The sequence below is a fragment of the Eublepharis macularius genome, chromosome 5, assembly GCF_028583425.1.
Source record: "Eublepharis macularius isolate TG4126 chromosome 5, MPM_Emac_v1.0, whole genome shotgun sequence".
Taxonomy (NCBI): Eukaryota; Metazoa; Chordata; class Lepidosauria; order Squamata; family Eublepharidae; genus Eublepharis; species Eublepharis macularius.
In genome coordinates, this window is record NC_072794.1 from 31,269,541 (window position 1) to 31,297,258 (window position 27,718).

The window sequence follows — 27,718 nt, forward strand, 5'->3', positions numbered from 1 at the left end:
ACTTGACACATGCAAGGCCCGCCTTCTCTACTCTGGCTGGCAGTGACCTGGTCCCTTTTAAACTGGAGATGCCAGGGATTGAACCTACGACCTCCTGCATACAAAGCAGATACTCTGCCAGTGAGCCACAGCCTCTCTTTTAAGAACCCCTGCAGCGTGACGCAGCTACAGCTTCTCTTCTGCCAGTCTCTTCACCCGCCCTCCCTTCCGGTTCGCTGCAGGACCAAATGAGAGCCCAACTGGCTACATCAGGCTCAAAGGGGAGAGGAAAGGATAGTGGAGAAGCAGGACGGCAGGAACAGCAGCCGCATCTTCCTTCATGGCTGCAGAGTTACTAAAGAGAGAGCACCCAGCTTCCCAAATCTCACTTCTTCTAAACTAAGACAAACATGCTCAGATGAAAGGTCTGTTCTGTATTATCCTTGCCAGTCAGCCATGAATATAATGGATGTGACCCCAAGTTGACAGGCGATTCCCAAAGAGACCTGTTAGCAACAAGTAGCCAACTCCCCAGTTTTGCTACCTCTAACCCTGCCCCATCTTCTTGCACGTAGCTTCTCAGACTCTGCCATGTATTGAAACAACTGTCTATCTTTTCAGATGCTTGGGAGCTTGGACACTTGCTATAGTTATTCCATAACAGAAATGGCCAAATAAACCAAGAGCAGGAGGGAGCCCACATTCTGTTTGAAGGAGCTTTACGGTTGGCACTCCCACTATTTTGCAACTTCACACATAGCCGGAGGAAAGCTCCTCACCTGCTACTGGATCCTTTTACCTGGGGATTTCACCTGGGACCTCCCTCATGCACAACTGATGCTCTACCACTGAGCCATGGCCCCGAACGAATGGAAACACGGCAGTATTATTATTCGCTGGCTCCCGCGTGGCACTGGCTCCACCTCTTAACTGGCAGGGCTACAGATGGTGCCAGGTCAGGCTTGCAACATGCAGTATTCAGCTTTGTCCTGCACTCTGCCTTCCTGCATCGGCCACTTCCCTTCTTCCTGCTCCCCCTCAGCTTTGACTCTGATTGAAAGAGTCTCTCTTGGCCTGTCCTTTCTGCCTGGTGCCTTAAACCTCTGGCCAGTGGTCTTGGGCTCTCTGGCCGCACAAAGCCCTGATCCTGCAGTTACTCACTCTGGATTGGCTTTGGCTGCCCAGCGCAAAGAATTATTTACAGACAAGCCTGGTGTAGTAACACTTCAGGAAGCCCACAGTGAAGTGAATTCAGCATAAAACATAGACCAGACTTTATGCTCCCGAGGAAGAGCATCAACTACAATGGGTCTTATGTATGCAGGTATGCCTTAAATACACAGGTATGCTAATGCACAAACCGGAACCCAAAGCTGGCACAGGATTCTTGCTGCAATGTGTTTTCTACACATACCCTTCTTCCCCCCCACCTCTTCGCCTTCCCTTTTGCGTTCTTCTGCTGTGACAACACCAATGAAATTTCACAGATGGGAATGAATTTGGCTGGTGCAGGAAGCTCACGGTGTCTAAAGAGGGATCTGCCCCTCCCTGCCCTAGCTGAGCCTTCTCTGGGTTTGAGACAGCAGGTCTGTGTAAATTTTGGACCTCAGGAACCTGGGGTAAGAGTCTTTTTCCATAAGGCTGTGAATTTTCCCCTGGGCCTGGTCAAAGCAGGATGGGGATGGCTCTTGTATATTCCTTCTTGTCTCTTCCCGAGTCTGGAAGTCTATATTCACCTGAGAAAGAAACAGGAAAATCGTTTTAAGTGAGGGTTGGTTTGATATAGTGTTTTGGGTACACTGTCCGATTCAGAGGTGATTCACAATTGCAGGCAGCAGCCCCAAGAACAATGCTCCTTTGCCAGCTTCCCATGCTCCTCTGAAAACATAGAATCGTGTGGGAAGAACCATACCGCCCATGAGATCAGGGGTGTCCATGGATGCCATTGTGCCCACCGACACCATTCCTTGCACCCACCAAGTGTTTTGAGAAAGTGTTCAGGGCCCGATGGGCCTTCTGCCTAGCAAGGCTTCTGATTGGCTGTGTCAGAATTCCAAAGCTGCCTGGAGGCTCAAAAAGGTCGGGGAACCTTGCACTAGACAGCAACTAACATTAATGTAGTTCTTTCCCCTGCTGCTGCTCATCCCATTTGGGTCCTGCATTCTGACATTGTAGAGTTCCTAGTCCCTCTCCACTTCCTTTTTTCTAAGGTTCTTCCTGCCAAAATAAATGTGTCACACATCTACTAACCTCTCGTGGCGCTTGCACATCAATGAATTCTTCAAAAATCCTCTGGGCCTTGGAAGCCAATTTGGCCGTAGACCGTGTCTTTTTGAACTCCTCACAAGCCAGCCAGAATTCCAGGTTTTCTTCACTAAATTCTGTCTTCAGGAAGGCTCGAAATGCTGCCACTCCATCTGAAAAGAGAATACTATTTATTTATGACATTTTTAGCCTGCCTTTCTCTATGTCCTTGACTCAATAGTTACAATTCATTATGACAAAGCAACAATTAACTCACTATGCAATAAACCTACCAAAGCAAACTCCAGAATCTCAGTTCCAAAACCAAATTATTAATTTTTTATTAAAATGTGTGCCTAAACAATTTGGCTTTGCACAGCCTCAAAAAAATTGACAATGTGAGGGCCTTCCACACAACTCCAAAAATCCATTCAACAAAATGTGGACTGCTACTGAAAATGCTCTGACCCAGGCGGTAGTAATCTCCAGCTGCCAACAAGATTGCACTGTCAATAAAGCCTGATCCATAGAGTGGAGCTGCCACAAAGAAGCATATCAGGAGAGGCAATTCTGTAGGCATGTGGACCTTAGAGCATGAAATGCCTAAAAGGTAGTAACTAGGACCTTGAATTAAACTTGGGAGGCTGACAGGCAGCCAGCAAAGGGTTTCCCAAATGGTGTGATATGCAAACTTTGCCAAGACCCAGCTAATAACCAAAGGACTACATTTTGCATCTCCTGAAGGTTCTGAATTGTCTTCAAGGGTAGCCCCATGCAGAGCACATTACTGTAGTCCAGCCCTGAGAATACTGTGCCCTGGATCAATGCAACCAAATCTGCAGAGTCCAAGTAAGAGGCCAACTTGTGGACCAAATTAAGATTTCAAAAGGCACCTTGCAGCTGAGTTCACCTGCTTCTCTAACAACAAGGCAGGGACCAGGATAATTCCTAGACTCCTGACTAAATCAGGCAAGTTCAGTATTGTCACAAAGACTATGCGGAGTATATCATCCTCTAGATCAGCGATGGTGAACCTATGGCATGTGTGCCACAGCTGGCACGCAGAACCCTCTCTGTGGGCACGCGAGCCAAGTCACCGATCGCTAGGTCCAGGGCTCATTTAGGGGGGACGCCTGCAACGGTGTTCCAGTAGCTCTGAGCAGAGATCACATGGGTTTTGGCCCTGCCCACATGATTCCTCTTCCTCAAGGCTGCCTCCCTGCTGCCCATCTCTTTAGCAGCAGCAAGCGGAGGCAGCAGCCGGGCTGCTGGGGCTGGCTTTCTAAAGAAGAGTAAGCTGCTTTAATTTAACTTGCTTTACTTTCAGTCATGGCTCTTGAGTGAGGGAGAGAGAGAGTGCTTGCAAGCAGGGCTGCTGGTCTAAAGAAGGGCAAACTGCTTTGATTTAACTTGCTTTACTTTCAGTTGTGGCTCTTGAGTGAGGGAGAGAAAGAGAGTGCTTGCAAGCAGGGCTGCTGGTCTAAAGAAGGGCAAACTGCTTTGATTTAACTTGCTTTACTTTCAGTCGTGGTTCTTGAGTGAGGGAGAGAGAGAGGGAGAGAGAGAGAGTGCTTGCAAGCAGAGCTGCTGGTCTAAAGAAGGGCAAACTGCTTTGATTTAACTTGCTTTACTTTCAGTTGTGGCTCTTGAGTGAGGGAGAGAGAGAGAGTGCTTGCAAGCAGGGCTGCTGGTCTAAAGAAGGGCAAACTGCTTTGATTTAACTTGCTTTACTTTCAGTCGTGGCTCGTGAGTGAGTGAGTGAGAGAGAGAGAGATGTTAATTAGTTGGGAGTCTTGGGACAACTGTATGAGTTGTTTTTTCTTAACTAAAACCTCAGTATTCAGGTTTAATTGCAGTGCTGGCACTTTGAAATAAATAAGTTAGTTTTGTGTTGCAGTTTGGGCACTCCGGCTCAAAAAGGTTTGCCATCACTGCTCTAGATCTTAGTCTTCTCAACTAGCAATAACTCCATCTTGTCTGAATTCAACTTCAGCATGTTCTCCCTCACCCAATTAATCACAGCTGACAGATGTTGGCCTAAAATAGAAACATTAGCCTTTGGTGGCTAAGAAATAGTGATGGTACTAGGTATCATCTCTAAGTTCTGTAGTTACTAATGATTTCTCCCGAGATAAAAAAAGAATCAGGGATACCAGTGAACCCTGGGGAACCCCACAGAACAACTCCCATGCTGCTGAGTCCATGTCCCCCAAAACAATCTTCAGGATATGGATAGTGAAGAATGGTTTAAACCATTCCAAGGCAGTTCTAATTCCTACTTCTGTTTCTAAAAGATTGCATCATCAATCATATCAGATTTGACAGAAGCAATAAAGATGCACAATCTTCATTCATATGCAAACTTTGGTTATCCACTAGGACAACCAATGTCCTCGCCCTCCCACAGCCAGGCCTGAAACTGAATTGAAAAGAGTTAAGATTGCCTGAGTCATCCAGGAAACCCAATTGCAATGCTACTACTCTCTCAATCACCCTAGCCTGACAAGGTAAATTTCAGACACGTCTGTAGTTAGCTACATCATTCTTATCAGAGGAAGATTTCTTTATCAATGAGCACATAACCATCTGCTACAACAGGTCTGGGGGGGGGGACTTAGTTTTGAGAACTGTTAGTGATACACATCACTGGTCCTCCTACCTTCTTCTGTCAAGATTTTATCAGCTGGGTGGGCAAGTTCAAGACCTTCACACCCCTGGGATTCTATCAGTGTTGTTCAGGAAAACAAGTCTCAAGCTATTCATAAAAACTCCAATGGTACACCAGAAACTCCAATGGTACACCAGAGAAGAGTATTATTATTATTATTATTATTATTATTATTGTTGTTGTTGTTGTTGTTGTTGTTGTTGTTGTTGTTGTTGTTGTTTTACTTAAATATCAAGAGCATTGTTATTATTCTGGAAAGTTATTCTGAAAATATCGGAACAATATTCCTAATATTTAATGAAAACTATAATCATGTCCTACCCCACTTTCCCACACCAAACAATAATTTTGCAAGTGCCCCTCCCTCAAAGACAGCAAGGGTGAGAATGCAGAGGAAGGGTCTGTGGCACATTGGCCCTTTAAACTTCAAAGAGCTGTGTTTTCAATAAGGGTGGACCTGGCTTCTAGAGTTTGGAAGGCAGGCTCAACTGATAGTTTTATCAGTTGGGATGTATCAGCAAACTGTGGTTTGCCTGAACTGGGGAGCAAATGACATGAGGGGAGGGGGGAAGGAGAAGGAACACGTACCATGCCGTTCCCCATCTTCCAAGAAGATCAGAACATTATATGTAAATCAACCCAATGGATTCCAGATCAGCAGAGTGTATATTATACTCATGCATTCATTAAGAATAGTGGCAAACTGATGTAGATGCTTCACTAAGACAGAATTGTACCTCAATCTGATGAAAGATCACATATCTCATTCAGTCCATAAAATGCAAACTTCAGGCTCAGATTTTACTTTGGGGGTGTGCACGGCAGGAAAAGGGGGTTTAACCCTTCAACCTCCATGCAAGTTTGTTATTTAAAATGGCTATCCCACTCTGCTATTAGCACTTTAAAGGAGAAAAGCCATATCCCTTAAAAACACATAGTCGCTCCTTAAAATGATTGAAAGGTCATTCCTCCTCTCCCTTCTCAGCATGGTATTGAGGCAAATTGAGGCTGCATGAGCCTACAAACTTGCATTTTTTGGACGGATGGATGATCTTTGTCTTGTCTATTCAGTATCGAAGGAACTCACTCAGGGCCTTGCACAATGATCAAACCCCCAAATTTCTGCAGAAAAGAGTAGGGGATCCAAAATCAGATTTTAAACCAAGACCCAGCAACAAAATACACTGCCATACCAGCTATATTCTCTGGTCCTTCGTTGATCCCACAGATTATTATTGACTTCCCTCATGGGAATTTTTGTTTCAGAATAACTGTAAACAGTTTTTCATCATGTGCCTGTGGATCATACTTTTGCGGCTTTCCAACATCCTTTTCTACTTGTACTAGATTTTCCGAAAACAGAAGGCTTGCCAGGAGACGTGAGGAGCTGAGCAGAGAATCTAATGAAAGGAAGGCACTTTCTCATGATTGATACGCTGAGAAAGACCTCTGCTTCCCCTTTGCCACAGAAAGCTGCCTGGGGGATGCAGAAGGAAAGCTCAGCAGTTGGAAACTCCAGATCCTACAGGGACTTCAGCCAAGATGCCTGCTGCTCCATATATTCAGCAGCTGAATAAAAGAAATAAACTGGGATACAGGATTGCTGAGGGGAACTATGACTTGCCTGATTTTCTACTGTGATTCCTAGTCTTCCCTTTAGGATGTTTTTAATACAGTATTTATACGAATGCTACTAGTGTTTTATTATATGTTTTTATTATACGTATTTAGTATGTTGTTAATCTGCTCTGAGCCTGCCCGTGGGGATTGCAGACTATAAATCAAATCAAATCAATACATTCTCTGCCTCCAACCTTCTTCTACTCAGGCTCCCTGCTTACATGTTGTTTAAAACTTACCTTCACAGAGACTGAAGGAAGCCGTTGTGGCAAACAAAACACATCTTTGTCTCTCTTTCAGTAATGTCTAGTAATACAAAATAAATGACCTGATGTTGCCATATTGTGAATATCTCTATCCTGTGTGGGGGTGCCAGCAAGCCTGAAGAAAAATGTCCTGTCTCTTTAATAAAGGCAGATGGTGTTTTTCATGGCCTGTTAAAGGGACAGGATGTCTTTTTCTTCAGGCAATTGGCAATCCTACCTGCAAGCGGCAGTCAGTGAAGTGGAGGAAAAATGGGGAAATGCAGGGGTCATTTCGTAGAAAAAGAGCTGGAGGAACTCATTAACATAGCTCATTAGCATATCTCATTAGCATATGCCACACCCCCTGACATCACCTATCCTGGCTGTTTTGGACCCAATCCTGGCCATTCAGGGCTGAAATTGGGCCCAAAATGGCAAAAGGGGGCTGAAAATGGCAGAAAAGGGGCCTAAAATGGTCAGGATTGGGCTGCTGCTGAGTGGGAGAGTGATCCACCACCTGTCAGAGGCCCAATACGGGCTGTTTTGGCCCCTATCCAGGCCAAAATGGGCCCAAAATGGCTGAGAGTCAGGTGGGCGGGGCCACCTGACATGTGACCTCTTTGGGGAACTGCCGGAACTGCGTTCCGGTGCGTTCCCCCTCGAAATGAGCCCTGGGGAAATGTATTGTATAGTCTACATCTGGGTAATTGTAGACCCTGGACTTCATGTTCTTAGCTGCTCCCCTGAAGTGGAAGAACAAAGGTGGAAGAAAGTTGGGTGGTGCTCACCTGTCTCTAGCTATGGCCTCTGTCTGGTGTCCTCTTTACTGATCCAGGGTGGCAAGGTCCCTGGACTATTGCTCCAAAGTCTGGCCTTGAGGGCACCCTCATGTGTTTTGTATTAGTAAACATTATCAATAGAGAGTTAAGTCACAGAGCTGCTTTCTTCAGCAGAGCCACACATCTTCTGTAATGTCTGCTTCAGTCGTCAGTCAACCTGTTTAAGTTTCCTCATCCCCTTCCATTCTTCTTAGTTTGGCCTTTTTTGCAAAGGCAATTTTTGCCGCTTCTAGCCACATACCTCTTCAGGTTTTCTTCCGAATTCCTGATATTAACTCCCTCTTCAGATTTCAATGTGGCATTTCAATGGTTCTCTTCCAAATTTTCGGGAAAAAAATGGGAAGAGAACCCTTGAAGTTTCACATTGAAATCTGAAGGGCAAGTTAATCATTTGGAATGTGGAAGAAAACCCAAAGAGACATGGAGCCAGAGTAGCAAAAATCGCCAGTGCCAAAAAAGATCTTTATCTGGTTTCTCATAATAGGGTCAATCTACAGATTATGAAGTCCTCAAGTTAGCTGGGGGCCAACATGATGGACTTTGAGCTAAGCTACAAGAGATGAATTTCCCATCTTTACAGAGCCAGGGAGATGGCTTCTCAGAAGACTTGCTGATTTCCTCTTTGCATCCTAGAAGGGGAGGTGAAACTGCCAGAGCCTTTGGGAGGCAAAGAGGAAAGCAAGAGCAAGTGTCATCCCAAACAAGAAACACCCATTTCCTCTTGGGACTATATTGCTGCTGGCTGGTCTAAGCCAAGTCTACAGAGTTGCCACAGGGGCTTGGCTTGGACCAGCCAGCAGTGGCACAGGCACAGGAGTGAATGCTGGTCACCACTCACACTAGTGTCAGCTGAGAGAGAGAGGAGCGCAAGTGTGCTGTCCCAAGCAGTGCGTTGGGTAGCTTGGCCAGAGAACAGGCCCCTCAGCCACCTCCTTTCCTGCTACAGTCTAAAAATCTAAAAAAGTATGATGATGTGACAATATCTTGGTTTCTTTCCAAAGGGCAGCCAACATAGTGGAGGAAGGGCAGAGAAACTCGCAATGTGCTGCTATCAAAAAAGCATTTTTGGCTGCTAGATATTACTGGGGAGAAAAGAAGAGAGGGCTTACAGTGGTTGTCTCCCAATCTCAACAACATATAGTTTCAGACGTGATGGGAGCGTGCACATTTATTATTCACACACATATGCTCCACTCAGCTATAATGCAAAGGGGCTGTGCAAGTGTCTCATTTTTGTATCCAAAAGAAATGCACATTAGAGGAGTTAAACTCTGCTCCCGTCTCACCACGCTCCATTGCTTCAGGCACCTTTTCTCCCCAAAGGGTTGTAATACTACAAGTGAGCCAAGCTGGGGAGAAAGGGTCTCAAAAAAACTAACTGCAGGAAAATTGGGTTGGGAAGGAGGGAGGATTTGGCTCCCTTCCGTGCATTCCCCTTTGGGTGCAAAAAGACAGACCTGCAACTCCTGATTTCCTGTTTTATATGTGATCCAGACATTTCCAATCCTACGCAGAGAATTCCAGAAGGGCAGCTGCGTGGGTTTGCTGCAGCAAATACAAACGGGAGGGTGCAGCCCCGTAAAGGCTAACAGAAGTTTTATTCCAGCATAAGCTTTTGGTGGATTAGAATCCACTTCTTCAGAAACAAATCTGGGTTAGTTTTTTATGCTGCCACAAGCCTCCTGTTTATCTTATGCAGTCACTCCAGTCTAAGCCCACTGAAATTAAAGGTCTTAGTTTGCGCTAAATAGGACTACAGTGTTGCTCACTCGGGATCAAAGTCAGATTGACCGGCCAACCAACGAGTGTTTAAAACTAGGAAAGATATTTGACATTCCAATGACAGAGCGCTGTTCAGATCATGTATTTTAGCAGCCGCACAAAACCGATGCAATTCCGGCTTTTGACTTTGGGGGAATGGGAATTTCCAGCATTATATTGTGGGAAGATGCTCAGTGTTTTCATTAATGAATGAAGGGGATAGAAAGGAGAATTGCCAGAAAAGAACAAAGGTCACATATACACTTGCAAAAGAATGAAAGTGGGAAATTTGGACTCCGGGGGGGGGGGGAATCTTCCCAATGCTTGTATAAGCAAGCACGGAATGCCCCCTCCCCTGTGCCTGACAGTGGCAAACAGGCTGAAGATGTGAGGACAAATTGTCCTGCTAGACATTGGACAATTGATGAGCCACGTGTCTAACTTGGGGAGGGATGCCGTTCAAGAGAGACCCCCCCCCCCCCCCCCCCGTTTCATGTCTCTTCCAGCATCCTGTCGAGTAGAATCTTCATCTGTCTAGCCAGTCCATCTCTCCTGGGCATGAAAAATGCAGGAAGAATAAGTCCTTTTTTGTCATCTTGTGGTCACATCTGTCCATGTGTTTCTCTGCCTCAGGCCCCTGACAGAAATGTGCAAGCAGTGCTATGGCTGTCTAGCAGACAGTGGCCACACTTTCTCATAATGTTCAGTGAGGATTACTGCCTAGTAGGATTGCAGTTTTGTCTCCAAGACTCTATCCTTCCTGCATGAATGCAGGAAAGATGCTAAGAAACAGCAAGCACACAGGGTGAATTCATACATATATGTTCATCTTGTGATGGCTGTTTGTGAGAATCAAAGCAATAGCCCTCTTTTTAGGTTCTTGTATAAGTTCACAGGTTAGGATAGGCAGCAGGCATTAGTGATCCGTCGAGCCATCTAATAACAACAAGGGTAGGGTTTTTTTGGGGGGGGGTGAGGAAGATCTTGCTCCCAGCAAGCCAAAAGCTACTGAGGGTCGCACTACAAGTGACGAATGACACTTGCCTGGCAAGTGAACAGACTCGCGTGTATTCCTCCCTGTTCACTTGCCATTCACTTGCACTCCATTTGATCAAGTGGAGTGCAAGTGAATGGCAAGTGAACAGGGAGCAATACACCTGAGTCTGTTCACTTGCCAGGCAAGTGTCATTCGTCACTTGTAGTGCGGCCCATAGTTCCATCAGGGCTAAGTTTGCCTTCCTCTAGTATAAAACATGGGTGTAGTCAGAAGAGAGAGCTGAACAGCAAGAAGAACCCAAGGGCTCTTGGTCCTTCGGCTCTTAGCTCACAGATGGTGCTGGCAGAAGAACCAACAATTAACTCTCAAGCCACTCAGCTCTTAATGTTGGGGTTTTCTCCCCATCTATATTGTAAGCTACTTTGGAGCCCCTTAGGGAGAAAAGTGGAATCCAAATAAATAAATGAATAAATTTTTAAAGTCATTGGATTCTTCACACACGGTATTGTGACTGATGCATAACCATCCTGCAGCCTTGCAGTGTGATTTTGGACTTTGATCATTCTTGCCTTGTGAAGAGCACAGGGGCTTTTGACCTATTTTATTGTCATTCCTTGATGACACCAAGAAGACCTTTTAAAAAAGAACTATAAAGAGTCCAGTAACACCTTTAAGACTAACCCACTTTACTGTAGCATAAGCTTTTGAGAATCACAGTTCTCTTCTTCAGATGCTTGCATGCATCTGAAGAAGAGAACTGTGATTCTCAAAAGCTTATGCTACAGTAAAGTGGGTTAGTCTTAAAGGTGCTACTGGACTCTTTTCTATTTTTGCTACTACAGACTAACACGGCTAACTCCTCTGGATCTATAAAAAAAACTGTGAATACTAAAAGTATCTGGCTGTTAAGGGATGCTACTAAAGAACTGTGATAAACTGGAATAGTCCAGATAACACCCCCCCCCCCCGCAAAGGTCTCTTAAGCCTTCTTGAAAAGGCTTTTTGCAACAGTGGAAGTGTGATGTGAATGACAGAAGTGCCTACTCTACATATCAACAAGTCACATGCTAGTTTACCTACCAATCTTGCTCCCTTCATTATTCTTTAGAGATGCTGTCTTTTTTTTTTAAAATGGCTTTTATATTTATTTATATATTCATTCTTCACCTTGTGGGGAAAAAACTACATTTATAAAACAGTTACACAAGTGTCTCAGTGCCTGGGAGAGAAGTGTTTTGTGAAATCACAGGCACTGGACGAATTAAGTCCTTTGCAGCCAACTTTCTAACTGAATCTCTCTGCAAACTCACAGGACCATTTTTTAAAAGAGTTCACCCCAGAAGAGGTAAATATATATTTGAACTCAACACAGTTCCAAATTGGTCCCATTGGTATGAAAACATTACATTTACTGACGTCATATCTTGTGGTGGTATAGTCCATAAATTAATTATAAAACGCATGCTCGATGTCTGAGAAAATGGATTACAGTAGCATGGAGTATTTAATTATTAATGGTTTGTGCTTTGCGTTCAACGTACCATTTTTTCTAGGATCTGAAGATCGTACAAAAATCTAGTGATTATATGAGCACAGGAGGTTTTTTTAAAAAATCCAGTTCTAGGGCAGCAAATAGATACACTGCAACTCAAGTGTTAGGTAAGAAAATATGAAATATTGCTAGGTTCACTCCCTCTCCACCTCCAGTTATGACTAAAATAGACTTTGCTTAAAGGAAGGTGGCTGAATGTGAAATTCCATGTTTGTCTATGCCTATCTCATAACTTCATGTCTTGAAAACAGACTTTTAATCTGTGTTTTTCATAATCTTTACCACTGTAGATTGGGTTGCTTTTCTAAATAATATTTGAATTGTGCTACTATTGATTCCTATAATGTTGCTCTGCCCTAGCCTGGATAGGCCAGGCAAGCCCAATCTTGTCAGATCTCGAAAACTAAGCAGGGTTGGCCTTGATTAGTAATTGGATGGGAGACCACTAAAGAAAACAAGGTTTACTATGCAGAGTTAAGCAATGACAAATCACCTCTGTTAGTCTCTTGCCTTGAAAACTGCAGCAGGGGTTGCTGTAAATCGGCTATGACTTGATGGCACTTTCCACCACCAATGTTGCTTCAGCCTGGCAATCTCTACAATAATATATAGTTTTGCAGCTTAAACTGTTGTGTATCAGTGAGTGTGTAATGTCTCTCCACACAGAGATTTTCCTGGGGGTTGGATGCCGACTTGTTACCATTTTTCTCCAAGCTTCCTCATGTCCTTGTTTTCCATTTGTTGTCTTTTGAAAGTTTCCTTGTGCTTTCTCAAATCGTCTTTGATCCAATTTGAGAAAGCACAGAGAAACAATAAGGAAAACTTGTAAAGGTAACAAATTGAAAAATGAGGTAATGAGGAAGCTTGAAGAAAAAATGCTGTTCAGCACCCAAACCATGAAAAAATCTCTGTGTTAAAGACCCTCAGCATCACATGGCCCTGTTGGACAGTACAACAGGCACTCTTTAGACATTTAGGTACTTTTTAGTGGATTCTTTTATTTCTATGCATTTTTCTTATATTTAGAGACTGATAGAAGCTTCCCATTAAAAGGGTACATAAATACTCCTACAGTGGACTGGTCTAGATCAGGGGATCTCAACCTTTTTGTTCCTGTGGGCACCTTTGGAATTTTGACACAGGATTGTAGACACAACCACAAAATGGCTGCCACAGGAAGTAGAGCCAAGCACAGAATGTCTGGGAGTGATGTTATGCATAAATCTGATCGTAACACTTCAACATTACAGGCTGAAGCCCTGATTAACAGAACTTTTTAAATGAACATATTGTTTCAAAGTATTATCTTACTCACAGATAGCTTACCTCTAGTCACACAGTGAAAATCCAGGTGCTGTTATCAAAGCATTTTTTTAAAATGTACACAGCCAATCAGATCCCCAATGGCCAATCAGAATCCCTATTGGGTGAGAGCCCCACCTGGCCCCACCCACTTTTTATGGTGGACACCAGGACAGGTGTTAGCAGCGTCTAGAGGGATTAACATGTATCACTTAAGTTTTCAGCCCTCTTTCCATTGTTGTTGTGCAAGTATGAAACAGAACGGTCGTTCTAAATGTACAAATATCAGCTTCGTGAGTGACATGCAAAAACCCCACCAGTTTTAAATAACGCTGTATTGAATTTCTAAGTAGATTTATGACCATGCAGAGTGGTTGATTTATTGTCACATTTCAACCATCCTGAACTTTATAAAGTTTCTGTTATTTTGATCATGTACTATGAGATCAAAGCCTAGTCATATCAATTCTGATAGCAGCTTTGCTAGGATCAAATTAGACATGATCGCGTCCTTGTGTCTACCATGGGGATGCTGCCACCATTTGAAAGTAATTTAAAAATGCCACAAGGACCCAGTCCTGGGCTGATTCCAGACGGCCCTCCCCATGCCAAAACATCGCGCATCGTCGCGCATAAAACGTGAAATTTCGCGTTTTCCGCGCAACAACGTGCGACGTTTCGGCATGGGGAGGGCCGTCTGGAATTGGCCCTGATTGGGCCTGCAACATGGAAGGCTAAGGCTCAAGTGCCAAAAAGGCAGAGATTTTGTGGGGCTGTTTCAGCACTTGAAAAATGAGGGGGGAGAGTACCTTAATCTGTGGGCCCAATCAGGAACAGGCCATTGCAGTATTTTAAATTTACTTTCAAATGGCAGCAACGCCCCCATGCCGGACACGAGGATACCTTCACATCTAGATTTGCGTCTAGTCCAGCTACTTGATATCCTTTAAATCCTGCAAGGCTTCCTTCTACCTTGCAGCACTAACCCACCACTTTATAATCACATTTTCTTTTAAAAATACAAGTTGCATGAAGGGTTGGGGTGCATGATTGGTAATTTTTTTTTAAAAAGTTGATTTTTTGATAAATGGTGTGTTAGTGTTGCAAGCCAGAAAGAAGCCTTATCATTCATCTCATGCGATTATTTCTCCTACAGCAAGGCTCCACCCTACCCTTTCTGTGAGTTTTTGGTAAGGGGTGACACTGAGAGACAATATCTACTGCTAGCTAAAATGTACTGTGACTTATGAAAAATCATAGCTACAAAGTATATTAAGTAACAGCAGAAATCTGAGTATCCCGACTGTGATGCATCAGTAGAACAGAACAATATTTGCAAGAAATGTGCTGGGATAATTGATCGGTTCTAAGTGGTAGAAAGAACGCTGATTATATGGTGTTGGAGATTTATGTAAAAGTTTATATGGAAATTGCAGATTGTAGGTTCTCTTTTCCTCCATAAATTATATTGTGTAACAACTGAGATAAATGGCTTTTTCTTACAGAATACTGCCGTGGGTGGAGATCTGCAAACCTAGAATTCCAAATTTCCATTTATTTTAATTAACTTGTTAGCTTTAAAAATATCAAAGCTCATTGCTGAATATGGGATCTAAGGAGAATTAGACGGAGGGGAAATGACAAACTCAGTCAGCTCTCTATTTTTGTCAATTTTTTCAGTGGTGGCACCTTGCCTTTGGAATGCCCCCCCCCCTTTGAGTAGGGTTGCTGTCTGCCCGACCCAGCAGGCATTACCCCACAAATCTACTTGCTTGCCCACCAACACTGAAAGTTGCTGTATAAGAAGTGTGTGTGTGGTAGTGGTGGGGGTTTACATCTGAACCCTGAAGTGATGGGTGACAATCTAAGAATCTCCCCAAATCTCAATGGATTCAAAAAGATTTGGGGTTCCTAGAGCATCACCCAGAAGTAAAGTCATTTCTGGGGTCAGGTTCACATGCAATTTCCACCCCCGCATTCTCCCATTATGAAAATCAACAGGCCTGGTACCCAAATCTTTGAGGCTCACCAGATGCCTACGTTACTGACCTTTCAGCGCCGGACACGACGTTTCTTGTAACCCAGAATTTTAAGTGGGGGACCCATCTTTTAAAATTATTATCTGCTTATACGCTGAGGACTGTTTTACTACTTTCATTTTATGCAGCTGACTTCTTTTTTTGCTTCTAGGTTGTTTTTTTAAATTTGGTTTATTATTGATAATTCTTATCTCCTGGTGTTTATGATTTTATTTTATTGTTTTTACCTTGTGAGCCACCTTGAAAGGCTTCTGGAAAAATGGCATATACATTTTCTAAATATGCACATTGGGACACTGTTATGCAGAAGAAAAAGACAATGTACTTTCTTGTCTATACAGCTTTTACATTCACATTACATACTTGATTTAAAGAAATGCCCCAAAGACCAGATACCCATAACGTAAAACCCAGTATACTGTATAACAGCCAAACCCTTCTTCTGCCTGAGACCTATACAAAGCAGCCAAAAGATAACATTGGCCATACATCGCTTAAGAAGGAAGGCAAATAATGTATTGCATGAGAAATATACTTCTACTCACATTTGTGGGACAGGAGAACATCGAAAGAATCTCCCCATCTTGTAGTTTCTTCTGTCGATAACCTTCTACAAGAAACAAAGCAACAGGAACAATTATGGGGTAAAGGTGAAAAGAGGGAATTGGGAATAATATGTTAGAATACTCAAAGGTCATTGTTCGAAAGCCCAAATTCTGTGACTTGTGTAAAATAAAAAGTTGGTTCATTTGGCATAATCTTTTTTGGGTTTAATTTTGGATATCTGTTTTTTATAAACTGTCTGTTAGATTGCATACGCAGAATTGGTTTATGACAGGGGACTTCCATCTATGGTTCTTGAACCAAATATGGCTCAGGATGGAACCAAATATGCTCTTTAAAAAGAAAAGAATAAGGGACATTGGAGAGGTAAGTGGAATGCTAGAATAACTAGTATGTGAAGGGAATGGGAGGCAAAGATTTTTATGGGACTAAAGGACTTAAATGGGCAGGGGGACTTATAAATATGACTTATAAAGTCATAAATATTTATGATCTATTGTAAGAACTAGTTTGTGCTACTTCCTAATAATGGAAGTGTTTCGGTTGCTGAAACTTTATGGATAATTAATCAACATGTCAATTATCAGTAATGTTAAATAAGAAGTTGGTTCGTGCTTTATTTGGCACCATCTTTCTCGTGGACATTTTTGGAATTTTTGTGTGAACTGATCATCAATTGTTCAAAAGTTTGGCTCCTTAATTATAAGCAGCTGCTGACCTCTGGTTTATGTGATGGGAAAAACTGTGGCAAAACATTTTGCACTGGCCTGTTGGTTAACCAATATCTTCATAGAAAAGTATCTGTGGTTGTAAGTATGTAGGTTTTAAAAGTTTGCCCTGATTTATTTGTTTTGGTTATTTTAATTAATTCTTTCATAAATATTTATATCCTGTCCTTCATTTAAAAAAAAAAGCACTTGGGACTGCTTACAAAAGTATAAAATAATATCATCAAATAAATATAAATAAAAATTCATCAATGCTAAGATGATAACAGTAACAAAATTAACAGTGCAGTCTTGTGGGATGAAGTGCCTGGCTGCTGACGCAAAAGCAGCACTGCTGGTCCACTCCCTATGGACATTCTGCAGGAGAAAACAAAACAACTTGTGCCTCACCCTGGAAGGCACAGAGAGCATAGCAAGCTTGCTGGACCCCATAGCAATCCCGGCAATGTCCACTAATCAGGCAATGGCAGCCAATGATGCCCCTGTGAGTGGCACACAGGTACAGCCAATCACCAGCTGATGATCTGGCCACTCCCTCCCACTCTCACTCCAGAGAGAGTCAGTGGACAGGGAGGGAAGACCCAGCAACAGTGCAACCCCAACAGAGGCACATGGCCTGAGAGGCCCCCGCCCCAGGCCATAGGACTGCCAGGTCCATTTACCCTCCCAGTGGGAGGGGGGAGACCTGGCTCTTACCTCCTTCTTTATTCTTGACTTCTGATGACATCACAGCGCAGGCGCAGAGTGCGCACCTGCTTCACAGGAGGCCGATTTGAGCCTCAAATAGGCCCAGTTCGGCCCATTTGAGGCCCAAATTGGCCTGCGGCAAAGTGCAGGAGTTCTCCCAGGGTGGCATGATGATGTCAATGACGTCATCGTTCCGCTCCAGGAGCATGCCCTGGAGGCCCGTTCCCATGCCATCTTCCCCTGCTGGCCAGGTAAGTGGAGGCAGGGGGTAGAAGGTGAAAGTGGGAGATCCTCTGCCCCCACTGGAGGAATGAGATCCCTACCAAGCAATGAGGGAAGGGCACCTGTATGTCAGGCAGGACACTCATACTTCCCCTGGCAGCAGCCTAACTGGAAGCAAAGGGGCTGCACACACAGTAATATCCCTGCTCTGAGCCACACACACCCTTCCTCCAGAAAAGTAAAAATAGGAAGGCAAAATGAGAGAGAGGTCAGCCCTGAACCCCACCCCCCACACTCAAGACCCTAACAACTGGGCCACGATGGGAGGTTCACAGGAGGCGTGACAATAGCCACTAAGCACTCCACTGAAGCCCTGACATGGGGCCAGGCAAAAAATATTGCAGACAAGCATGGTTCAGTGCAAAGGCCCTGGGATATCATAGACAGGGCTCCCAATTTATTGGGGAGGAGAGAGGCAGGCAAGAGCCCCACCGCTGATGCTTTGCTCCTGCAAACTGCAAAAGGGGGAAACAGGGCACCCAGAGGTCCATCATTTTGGCTGGTATGCTGATCCACAACACCCCTGCCCCCACTGCCCCATGATAGCAGCTCCCTTGCATCTGCCATGGGTTCCCCACCCCTGCACTGACAAGCTGAGTGCCTTCTCCAACCCCAGCAGTGCTGTGGGAGAGTGTGGAGGGACACCCCCCCCCCTTCTTAGAGCAGTCACACATCTCCCCTGGACCACCCCACAGCCCATTCCCTTAATGCGCTGCACACAACAGTCAGCAGAGTGTGAGTGTAAGAGAGAAAGAAATGGGGTCAGCCTTTAAGGTGCCACTGGACCCTTGCTGTGTTTGGCCCCATGGCACCAGAAAGACTATCCACAGCCATCCCAGCATAGGTATCCCTGGACCAGGGCCCACTCTTCCAGATGGGTGAAGGGGCAGCCCTAAGGGGAACTCAAAGATGGGAGAGAAAGGGCTGTGAACCTCGTCTCATCTAGTCACAAACAAACAGACAGGGACAGAGTTGGAGCACACCCCAGACTTTATTGAATTGCAAATCATGAAGCGGTCCAATGAACCAGGTTGCCAGCCCCCTCTCTCCTAGGTGGCACATGTGCATTTCTGAGCTGCTCCCAGGGGCAAAGGGGAGACAGGTTGAGGCATCCTTAGCAGTGGATGCTTCTGAGTGAGGTGGACTCCCAGGTTGAAAAGCTGCCCGAGGCAAGATGCTCGAAGAGGCAGGCTAGAACCGGTGGCCGTGCAGAGTGGCAGGAACAGCCGTGGTCATGCTCCCAGTTCTTTCTGTTGAATCCCCACCTGTAGAGAAGCCAAACAGAGGCATGTGCAGTGATGGCAAACAGCACAAATGCCACGCTGGCCACAGCCATGCTTGGGATGCCCCAGCAGAGTCTGCAAACCCACCCCCATGGGGTGATCTGTTTCCAGGAGACACCTCCCCCAGGTGCAGGCTATTGCCATCTACATGACACTTACCAAACCCGTGAAGAATTGTTCTGCTGCTTCACCTGATCAATCCATTGCTGGTGCTGCTGCTGCATGCGGCTCTGATCCTGCAAGGCAATGAGTCCTGTGTTGTTTGGCCAGCTGATACACAGAGCACAGAGGGGCAGCTTCCAGGTGGTGCCCTATCCCTCACCTGACAGGGGAGCTCCCTGGCAAAGGAGTGAGCTAACAGACCAGTGCACGGTTGCAAGCATCCCTGCCCTCCCATCATAGGCAGCTCTCCCAGGGGACATGTGCCCAGGAGTATGTCCCAGTGAAGGACACGGGCCATGGTGCTGGGAGGAGCTAGTTCAGGCCGCCGCCACCCTACACACTGCTGGCTTTGGTTGTGGTGGCCAGCACTATGGGGTGGTGCCCAGGCTCGTGCAAGGTGAGCAGGGAAGGCAGATGAGGACTCCTGGCCCAGGGATGCTGTATTCCCACCCCTGCTTACCTGTCAGCGTGTGGCCACCCCTTCAAGCACAGCCTCCAGAGATGGGGTACCTGTTGGGATTCTGAAATGGGACATGTTAGCCATACGGTATGGACTTTGCTTTCCCCCTTGGGTGTTAATGCTAAGAGCTCCCCCAGTAGTGCTAAGTGCCCGCTGCATGCCTTTCCTGCCACCAAAGTACAACGCTGCACACTCTAAGTCCACACAGCAGGAAGCTCTGAGAAAAAGGTCCCGTGGAGCATCCTGACTGGGGTTTATGTACTGTGGCGGGGGGGGGGGGGAGAGTTGGCCACCACTGGAAAGGGAATGACTTGTCACAGATGTAGTCTTCAGGTGTCTATCCAGGATATACCAGCGTATCTGGGTGATATGCTGGTGTACCATAGCAGTTAGTCAGCTCCCTGTGCTCTTTCGCCCCCCCGCCCTTGGATTACGCTGTAAAAAAATCAGAGTAAACATTAGTAATTAAAATGAATCTCACAACCCATTCAAACACAATAAGGAGGCTGCCAATGTGCCACAGGAGTTCACAGCACTCCCACCCGTTAGCGGCATGCGGTAGGACTGTCATCCCCTCCTGGGATAAAGCCACCTCTAGCCGTGTCCAAACCAATGCTACCACCGGGGTTCGCTAGGACCTGAATGGTGGCAATGTGGGCTCATGAGGCGATTGATAAACACTGCTTGGGGTGACAAAGTATCTTCAGCTGGCCCTCCCCATACTTCAGAGTGAAGGGACAAGAGGGTAAAAGTCGTAAGGAAGGAAAAAAGTGAAACTCTGAAAAGGGAGAAAGCAGGCTGCTTCTCTGCTTACTTCAAAGCCCGGTTGGGTTTGTCCGGAAGGATAGCTGTGAAGTCGCTGCATGAATCTGATTTGTGAGACAGGCAACCCAGGCGAGTCCTCATCCCTCTGTTTCTGCAGTGAGTCATGCAAGGTTGGGGAACAAATGGGAGAGAAGGAGAAGGGATAACAAATTAACAACATAGCATAAAAACATAAGAGTCCTGGTGGATCCAACTAAGAGTCCACCTAATCTAGTTTTCTCTTACCAACATTGGCCAGTAAGCTGCATCCAAGAACTCTACAAGCTAGGCAAGAAGGCACCAGCACTCCCCTCTGCAGTGCCTCCAGCATCCAGAGATGCCTCTTCACAAGGAGGATACATTTAGCTATCATGGCTACCAGCCACTGATTTCCACCATGAATGTGTCAAATCCTTTTTTAAAGCCAATTCAGCAATGGCCATGCCAGCATTCTTCGGCAACGAACGCCATAAATTATTAATCATCTGCCTAGTACCATTTTCTCCAGCCCTTCCTCCAAGGAGAGCAGGGCTGCTTGCAGTTCTTCCTTCCACCATTTTATCCTCACAACAACCCTGTGAGGCATGTTGGGCAGAGATAGGGATGCTCCAACCACCACCAGTTCAGCTCATATTCTGTTCGCCAGTCACCGTCAGGCAACCGATTTTTCGACAGACTGTTCGGTAACCCATTTGTGGCTGTCCAGCATGTTGTTTTGGGGTATTCCCTCCTAAATATACAGCACAGTGCAATCAGCTTTGCATGTTTGTGTTTTCTTATGCAGCCAGATGGAATTCTACCCCACCCACCCCCAACACCAGCCTAGTCCTTGCTGCACTGCAGCTCCAGTTGACAGAACTTAAATAAGTTAAATTAGTCAAAAATCATATAAATCAGTCATAACTATTTTGCTTTTTAAAAATCTATTATTCAGTGCTCATCTAATTGGTCCTTAGAGACATAATGGCGTTTTCACTCATGAAACATTTTGCAAAAAATCTGATGCAAACTTGTTCAGCAGGAGCCTGAGATGTTTGGTGCTGAACTGAACAGAAACAATGATCAGCTCATGTCCATTCTCCATAGCTGAACACAATATTTTTGACTACTAAACTGCAAAATCTGCAGCATCGCTAGAAAGAGAATAACTTGCCCTGGCTCACCCAACAAGTTTAATGGCAGAGTGGGGATATGAATCTGGGTCCCCCAAATCCTAGTTTAACCACTACAGTACAAAGCATTATATATTGTTTGAAGTATTTTTGTTTCTCTGTCCTGTACTCACTGAAAATTAATTGCATAAGGAGAGCCTAAATTTAATATTATGACAGAATGTGAAGAGTGCCTCTCTAAGCACTTTCATCATGCCATTAATAATTTTCAGTACTTACCAAGAAATGAAATTCCTGCAAAATTTAAGAGTTAGAAATGTTTGTTCACAGGAAGTGAGAGAGAGATGTGTATGTGCTTGTGAGAAAACAAAAAATCAGGGGTCATTTCGTAGAAAAAGAGCGGGAGGAACTCATTAGCATAGCTCATTAGCATAGCTCATTAAGTATATGCCACGCCCCTTGACATCGCCAGAAGCGTGTCATTAGCATAACTAATTTGCATATGCCACCCCCCCCCCCCGGCATCACCTATCCTGGCTGTTTTGGACCCAATCCTGGCCATTCAGGGCTAAAATTGAGCCCAAAATGGCAAAAAGGGGCTGAAAATGGTCAGGATCGGGCCACTGCTGAGTGGGAGAGTGATCCACCACCCATCAGAGGCCCGATCTGGGCCATTTCAGCCCCAAATCCAGGCTGAAACGGGCTTAAAATGGCCGAGTCAGGTGGGCGGGGCCACCTGACATATGACCTTTGGGGGGAACTGCCAGAACTGTGTTCCTGCACGTTCCCCCTCGAAATGAGCCCTGCAAATAATATTCTCCCATCTGCTTTCTTCCAGGCAGAACTTTACCGAGAGTTACTGGATCTCAAACCTACTTGGAGCCTCTCACTTGGGTCCCTCCCTGAATGATTGGCTGTTAATTGTGATTGGGGACTGATGCAGCAAGAGGAGAACGGCCTCTCTGCCATCCACAGGAGCCCCAAGCCAGGTATCTCTTCCAAGCATGAAAGCTCCAATGCATGGTGTGGGGCTCCCCAGCTCAGCTTCTTCAGTTATTTAAGTAGAGGGAAAAGATGTGTATATTTCTGTGTGGATTGGGTTTGTCCATGGAAATGAATGACAGAGTTTTGCAACTCACTTGTACATTTTCATATGCAGCTCCAAAAACTGGGAATCTGGTTCAAGTTACACTGCTGCCTAGGTGAAATTTAATTTTCACTCACTCACACCAACACACACCCACAAACACACACACAATTTGTTGTATGCAGGGAGCAGGGCAGCAATTGTGCTACTTCTCTCAAGAACTTTCCCATTGCAATCCTTTTGCCCTGTTCTGTACCCATGCATGTAAAAGGAAAATAGGCTACAGTTGGAAAAACAATTAGAGAATACCCACTTGTATGGAACAAGGGGGAAGGATCTACAGGGAAGTTGGAAATGGGAGAAAAAACCAATTGTCCCATTCCTCAGCCCCTGGCAAATGGTATTTCTCCCAGAGAATGTTACTGTTTGGGCTAAACCCCCTGAAATTCTGCACCCCAGGAACTGCCTGCATTGCTTGTTGGGTTTGGTAGGCTCTGCAGTCTTTTCACAATTCTGTGCCTGCCAGATATTTGGTTCTATGCATACAGAATGCTAACAACCATGGACAATGAGTCAGTTCAGAGCTTTGTGCAATCTTGCATCATGACTAGGCAGGCCAGGTTTCACACTCTAGCTGAGATCTCCCACCTCTTACCCTGGTTCCCCACCAGTATTTCCAAGGCTGGCAGGAGAAAAATGGGGGGAAATGGAGGAGTGCACCAGTGAGCAATGTCACTTCCAGCAAATACTGGAAGTAACATCACTAAGTTGGGGGCAATGCTCTAGGATTCAACCAAAACTCTATGGTTTAACTGAATGACATCACTTCCAGATTTCACTGGAAGTGAGGTTGTACATCCATGCACCCATCTTCTCCCAGTTCTTCTTGGGGGATTGCCAGCTTGATTTCTAAGCAAGATCTTGAGAGTTTCAGGTTAAATTCCCCCCTTCCCCATTTTATCCTAACAACAGCTCTTTGAGGTAAGTTAGGCTGAGGGAGAGCAAGGAGCCCAAGGTAACCTAATGAGCTTCCATGGCAAAGCAGAGATTTGAACTTGGGTCTCTCAGAATCTAGCCTGACACTCTAACCACTACTCCATGTCAGGTTTTTTTCTGCACAGATGCAGCTGGAAAAGCCTGTGGGTCGAGGTCAATTTCTGATTTGCTCTGGGTTAATCTATGAACATTGTTTTGCGTTTCTCTGAAAACATTTCCCACCCACTCAAAGCTGTCCACGCCAATCCAGTGATTTAAGTGATGAAATCTCATCTCCATTATAATATAAAGGTAGTTCAGAAAGCTTAGGCACACTTTCTACAGGAAGGGAAAGGAATTTTCAGAAGCATATTCTGAATAGAATATTCTCCCTTGTGTAAAGAAAGAAAAAAAAATAAGCTGAAAATTAGAGAAGTCTAGGCCTGTTAAGAGGGTTTGTTTGTGTTTACATGATATATTATCAATGATACATTTCACACTCTTCGCAGAGGTAAACCCAGGCTTCTCACTAAGTGTACACTTAGCAGACAGTTGCAGCCATTTAGGGTTCCCTGAAGAGTATACATCTACAATAAACATATTTGCGACTCTCGTGGCAGGGCTATGAATCACGCGCTTATTCGAGCTCAGTCCCATTTCCACTTCAGCTACACAAGCAAAAAAGATTTGCTGAAAGCGTGAAAACAAGGCAAGTGACATACACAGTTCAATCCGACAAAGAGTTACTCCAGTCTAAGCCCACTGAAATCAATAGGCATACATTGGAATAACTTTGCAAAGGATTGCACTGACAGTTACCTATCACTGTGTAATCCTAAACATCGTTGTACTTTTCTAAGCCCCTTGATTTTCAGTAGACTTAGAAGGGGCTAACTACGTCAGGGATTGCACTGTACAGTTTTCCACCTGCTTTTCAAAGACCCTCAGCCCCTTGCTTATACAATAAGCCGTTTTCTCAATTTTTAGTCTAGTGACTGAGTTACATGTTACATGGAAGATCCAGGAGTGTCAGTGCAATCAAAAGTAAATCCCATTGCCTTCATTGGGACATTCACCCTATTAAATGCACTTAGGACTGCAATAAAAGGAACAACAATGCACAAAAACACAGTTGCTAAAAATCACCACTGCAAAAGTGTGTCTAAGCAATAGTAATATATATGTTTACACTTTGTAAGAATACAAAATGCAATGATTTAGGAATGCAGTAATCTTCCTGTTTCACAAAGCCTTCTTCAACTGATATTTGTGATGGCACCTGCCTATTAAACAACATGCAACAATGTGGACATGCTAAATAAAATCTGCTTTAGATATATTTTTGCAGAGGTTTATTTCAGCATTTTGTGTTTTTGCTTAGGAGCGCAGCCTGCATCTCCCAATGTATTTTTTTTAAACACTAAAAAGCAGCCATAAGGAGGGTTTGTTTGGATGGGTCCAGGAGAGGCTTAACTATTCCCCTCTCACGGCATCATTTCTCAGATAGAATCTTCCACTCTTTTGCACCTTGTCAGCGTCTGACTCCCAAGGGCTGGAGTTTGGGGCTGTCATGCCCTCAGTGCCCTTTAGTAGTGGGCCGCAGACAAAGCCTCAGTTGTTGAGGGCGGCGGGATTCTGTCTCAGTCACCCTAGTCCCTCTATTCCTTCAACTGCTCAGCTCTGCTCTGCCTATGAGGTTAGGGATGCCGTTGAAACTGGGAGTCAGGGGTGGGGGCACGCTGATTTTTAATAAACCTGCTCCAGCATTACCCGTCACTTCCACAGCCCCAATTCTTCCTCGAACACACTACGAAAACCATTGTAAGTATACCACACGGGCTCTGTAAATCCAAAACCACAACAGTAATTCTGCCCATGCTCTTAACTCTCCTTTGAGACTCAGAAGACTTCCTTCTGCAAACTTTACCATGCATCAGCCAGCAGAAGCTTTTTATCGCGTGCACAGTTAAATATAAAGTGACATTTCTCATTGCCATATGGGAAGAAGTTGCAGAAAGCTTTGGCACTGTCCCTGAGATAATTTGCACAGTGCCCACTTCTTCCTTCTGTTCTAATCACTCTTGGATGGCTTCTATTTATTGAACATTTTAAAAATGTAATTTTAGAGCAAATCTAAATGTTAGCTGGATAAGATGATTATCTCCCTGGCACTGTGCAGCCTGCCGCATAACATTTAGAACAGGAGAACCTTTTGCATGCCCGCCAGCATTTGATGGAGGCAAATAAGTACCTGGGTTTTCTAAGATGTGTACAATGCATTCTTAGAACAAGTAGGAGAGGGGAAGCCAAATGAATAAGCAATATAATCAGATCTCATCCCTCACTAGAGGATTTAAAAATGGTAACTGAATTCATTAAATGCAAAAACGTTTGGTGTGGTGGAAGAGGGAAGCTGTTAACCAATTAAATGATTTGGGGTAGATGAATCATCTCCCTTTTAACCAATTATGTTTAAATAAATTTGAATATTGCCAGTGTTAACACAGGCGCCCTTTGGTGATAACTTTCAACTTAATTGACAAAAGACACTACTCGTTATTACAAGGAGCTTCCATTTTAGGGAAAGATCTGAATCAAATAGAAGTGGGTAAGAGAAGAAGTACTAGATCTAAATGAAAACAACTAAGAAGCTCCAAGTAACAAGGTCTAGTTGGCAGAAACCCAAGGGTTCTTAAGGAATTTAAATGGGACATTCTTTTATCTGGAAATAAAACTGACCTACCTTCCAGAAGAATATGTAATGTGACACCAAGTTTTAAAAACGGATCCAAAAAGATGCAGCCTGTTTACTAACTTGTTCTGCATGAATTGGTGGAAACTCTTATCAAAGATACACTTACTAAGCACATAGAGAAACAAGCCTGACTCAGGAAGGATCAACATGACTTCCATAAAGGGAACTCTTGCCTCACCAATATTTTAGAGTTCTTTAAAAGGATTAACATACACTGGACAAGGTTGACCCGATAGATATACTGTATACCTGGATTTCCAAAAAACTTTTAACAAAGTCCTTCACAAAAAGCTCCTTAGCAGTCATGGGGGAAGAGGATGGCTCTCTCATGCACTAGGAAGTGGTTAAATGATTAGAAATGGAAAGCAAGAGAGCTCTTTTTTGGACAGTTATCACAAAGGAGGGGTGTAAGCAGTGGAGTTCAACTGGGACTGGCATTAGAACCAGTACTATTTAATTTGTTCATAAACGATCTGGAACTGGGATTAAGCAGCAGGCAGGTTAGTGGAGGAGACCAAATTATTCAGCATGGTGAAAACAGACAGTGAGGAATTCCAAACGGGTCTCTCCGAACTGGAGAGGTTCTGTTGTGACTGTTCAATGTATGTATAAAGAAATGCACATCACAGTGAAAAACCATGTGAATGAAACACTAACATAATATCTGCAGAGGATACTGTGTGGCAGCCATGGGGGAAAAAAGCCAGTTCTACATCAAGCATTATTAGGGAAGGAACAGAACACATGATGTCCAGTATAGTAAAGCATCTGTATAGCTCTATGATGTAGCCACATTTTGAATACAGTTCAGGTTACCATCTTACCAAAAAATATTGTAGCACTGGAAAAAGGTACAAAGGAGGGAAGCCAAAATGATCGAAGGAAAGGAGCAATTTCCATACAAGGAAAGGCTAAGGAGTGTGAGGTTTTTAAATTTAGAGAACAGATGCCCAAGGAAAGGGATAGAGGTTTATAAAATCATGCACCAGGTGAAAAAATGCGGATAGAATTTTTTTTCTCCCACTTCCATACCACTAGAACTCATGCAAACCCATTGAAGTTAATGGGCAGAGAAAAAGAAGAACTTCTTTGCTCAAAGAATGATCGGCTTGTAGAATTTGCTACCGTGGGATGTGGTGATGCCCACAAATTTAGGCTGTATTCACATCTCATCGGAAACTGTGCTATCACTGCAGTATAGCCATCTTTCACCTCCTAGATTGTCTACACAGGCAAACCATCTGCAAATGACTGCTATGGTGAAATGATAGCACTGTACCCAACAAGCTGCAGATACAGCCTTGATTGGCTTAGGGAAGGGATTAGACAAGGTCATAGCTGTTAGCCACAATGACTAAATGGAACCTCCATGTTCAGTGGCAGTAAATTTATGAATACCAGTGTTGGGGCAACAATAGGGTGGGGGCAGGCTTAGGCCTTCATGACTAGCTTCTAGACCTTCCAGGGAAGCTGGCTGATATGTGAGACAGAATGGAGGGCTAGATGGCCCACTGGTCTAGTTCAGCTGCTCTTATGTAAGCATCCGCCATCATATTTTCATTTTCATTCCTGG

The 27,718-nt window shown here is 44.4% G+C and overlaps 1 protein-coding gene across 1 annotated transcript in view; it reads right to left on the reverse strand.

Annotated features, from left to right (window-relative positions):
* Positions 1-1,532: 1,532 nt before the first annotated feature.
* The window catches only part of RGS8 (regulator of G protein signaling 8), a 52,925-nt gene continuing 26,739 nt past the window's right edge, over positions 1,533-27,718 (reverse strand). Inside the window, exons 3-6 of the mRNA XM_054980981.1 lie at positions 20,227-20,328; positions 15,792-15,856; positions 2,230-2,396; positions 1,533-1,715 (exon numbers count right to left, since the gene is read on the reverse strand). Of these exons, the coding sequence (XP_054836956.1) occupies positions 1,533-1,715; positions 2,230-2,396; positions 15,792-15,856; positions 20,227-20,328 (517 nt within the window). The remainder of the gene's footprint in view (positions 1,716-2,229; positions 2,397-15,791; positions 15,857-20,226; positions 20,329-27,718) is intronic.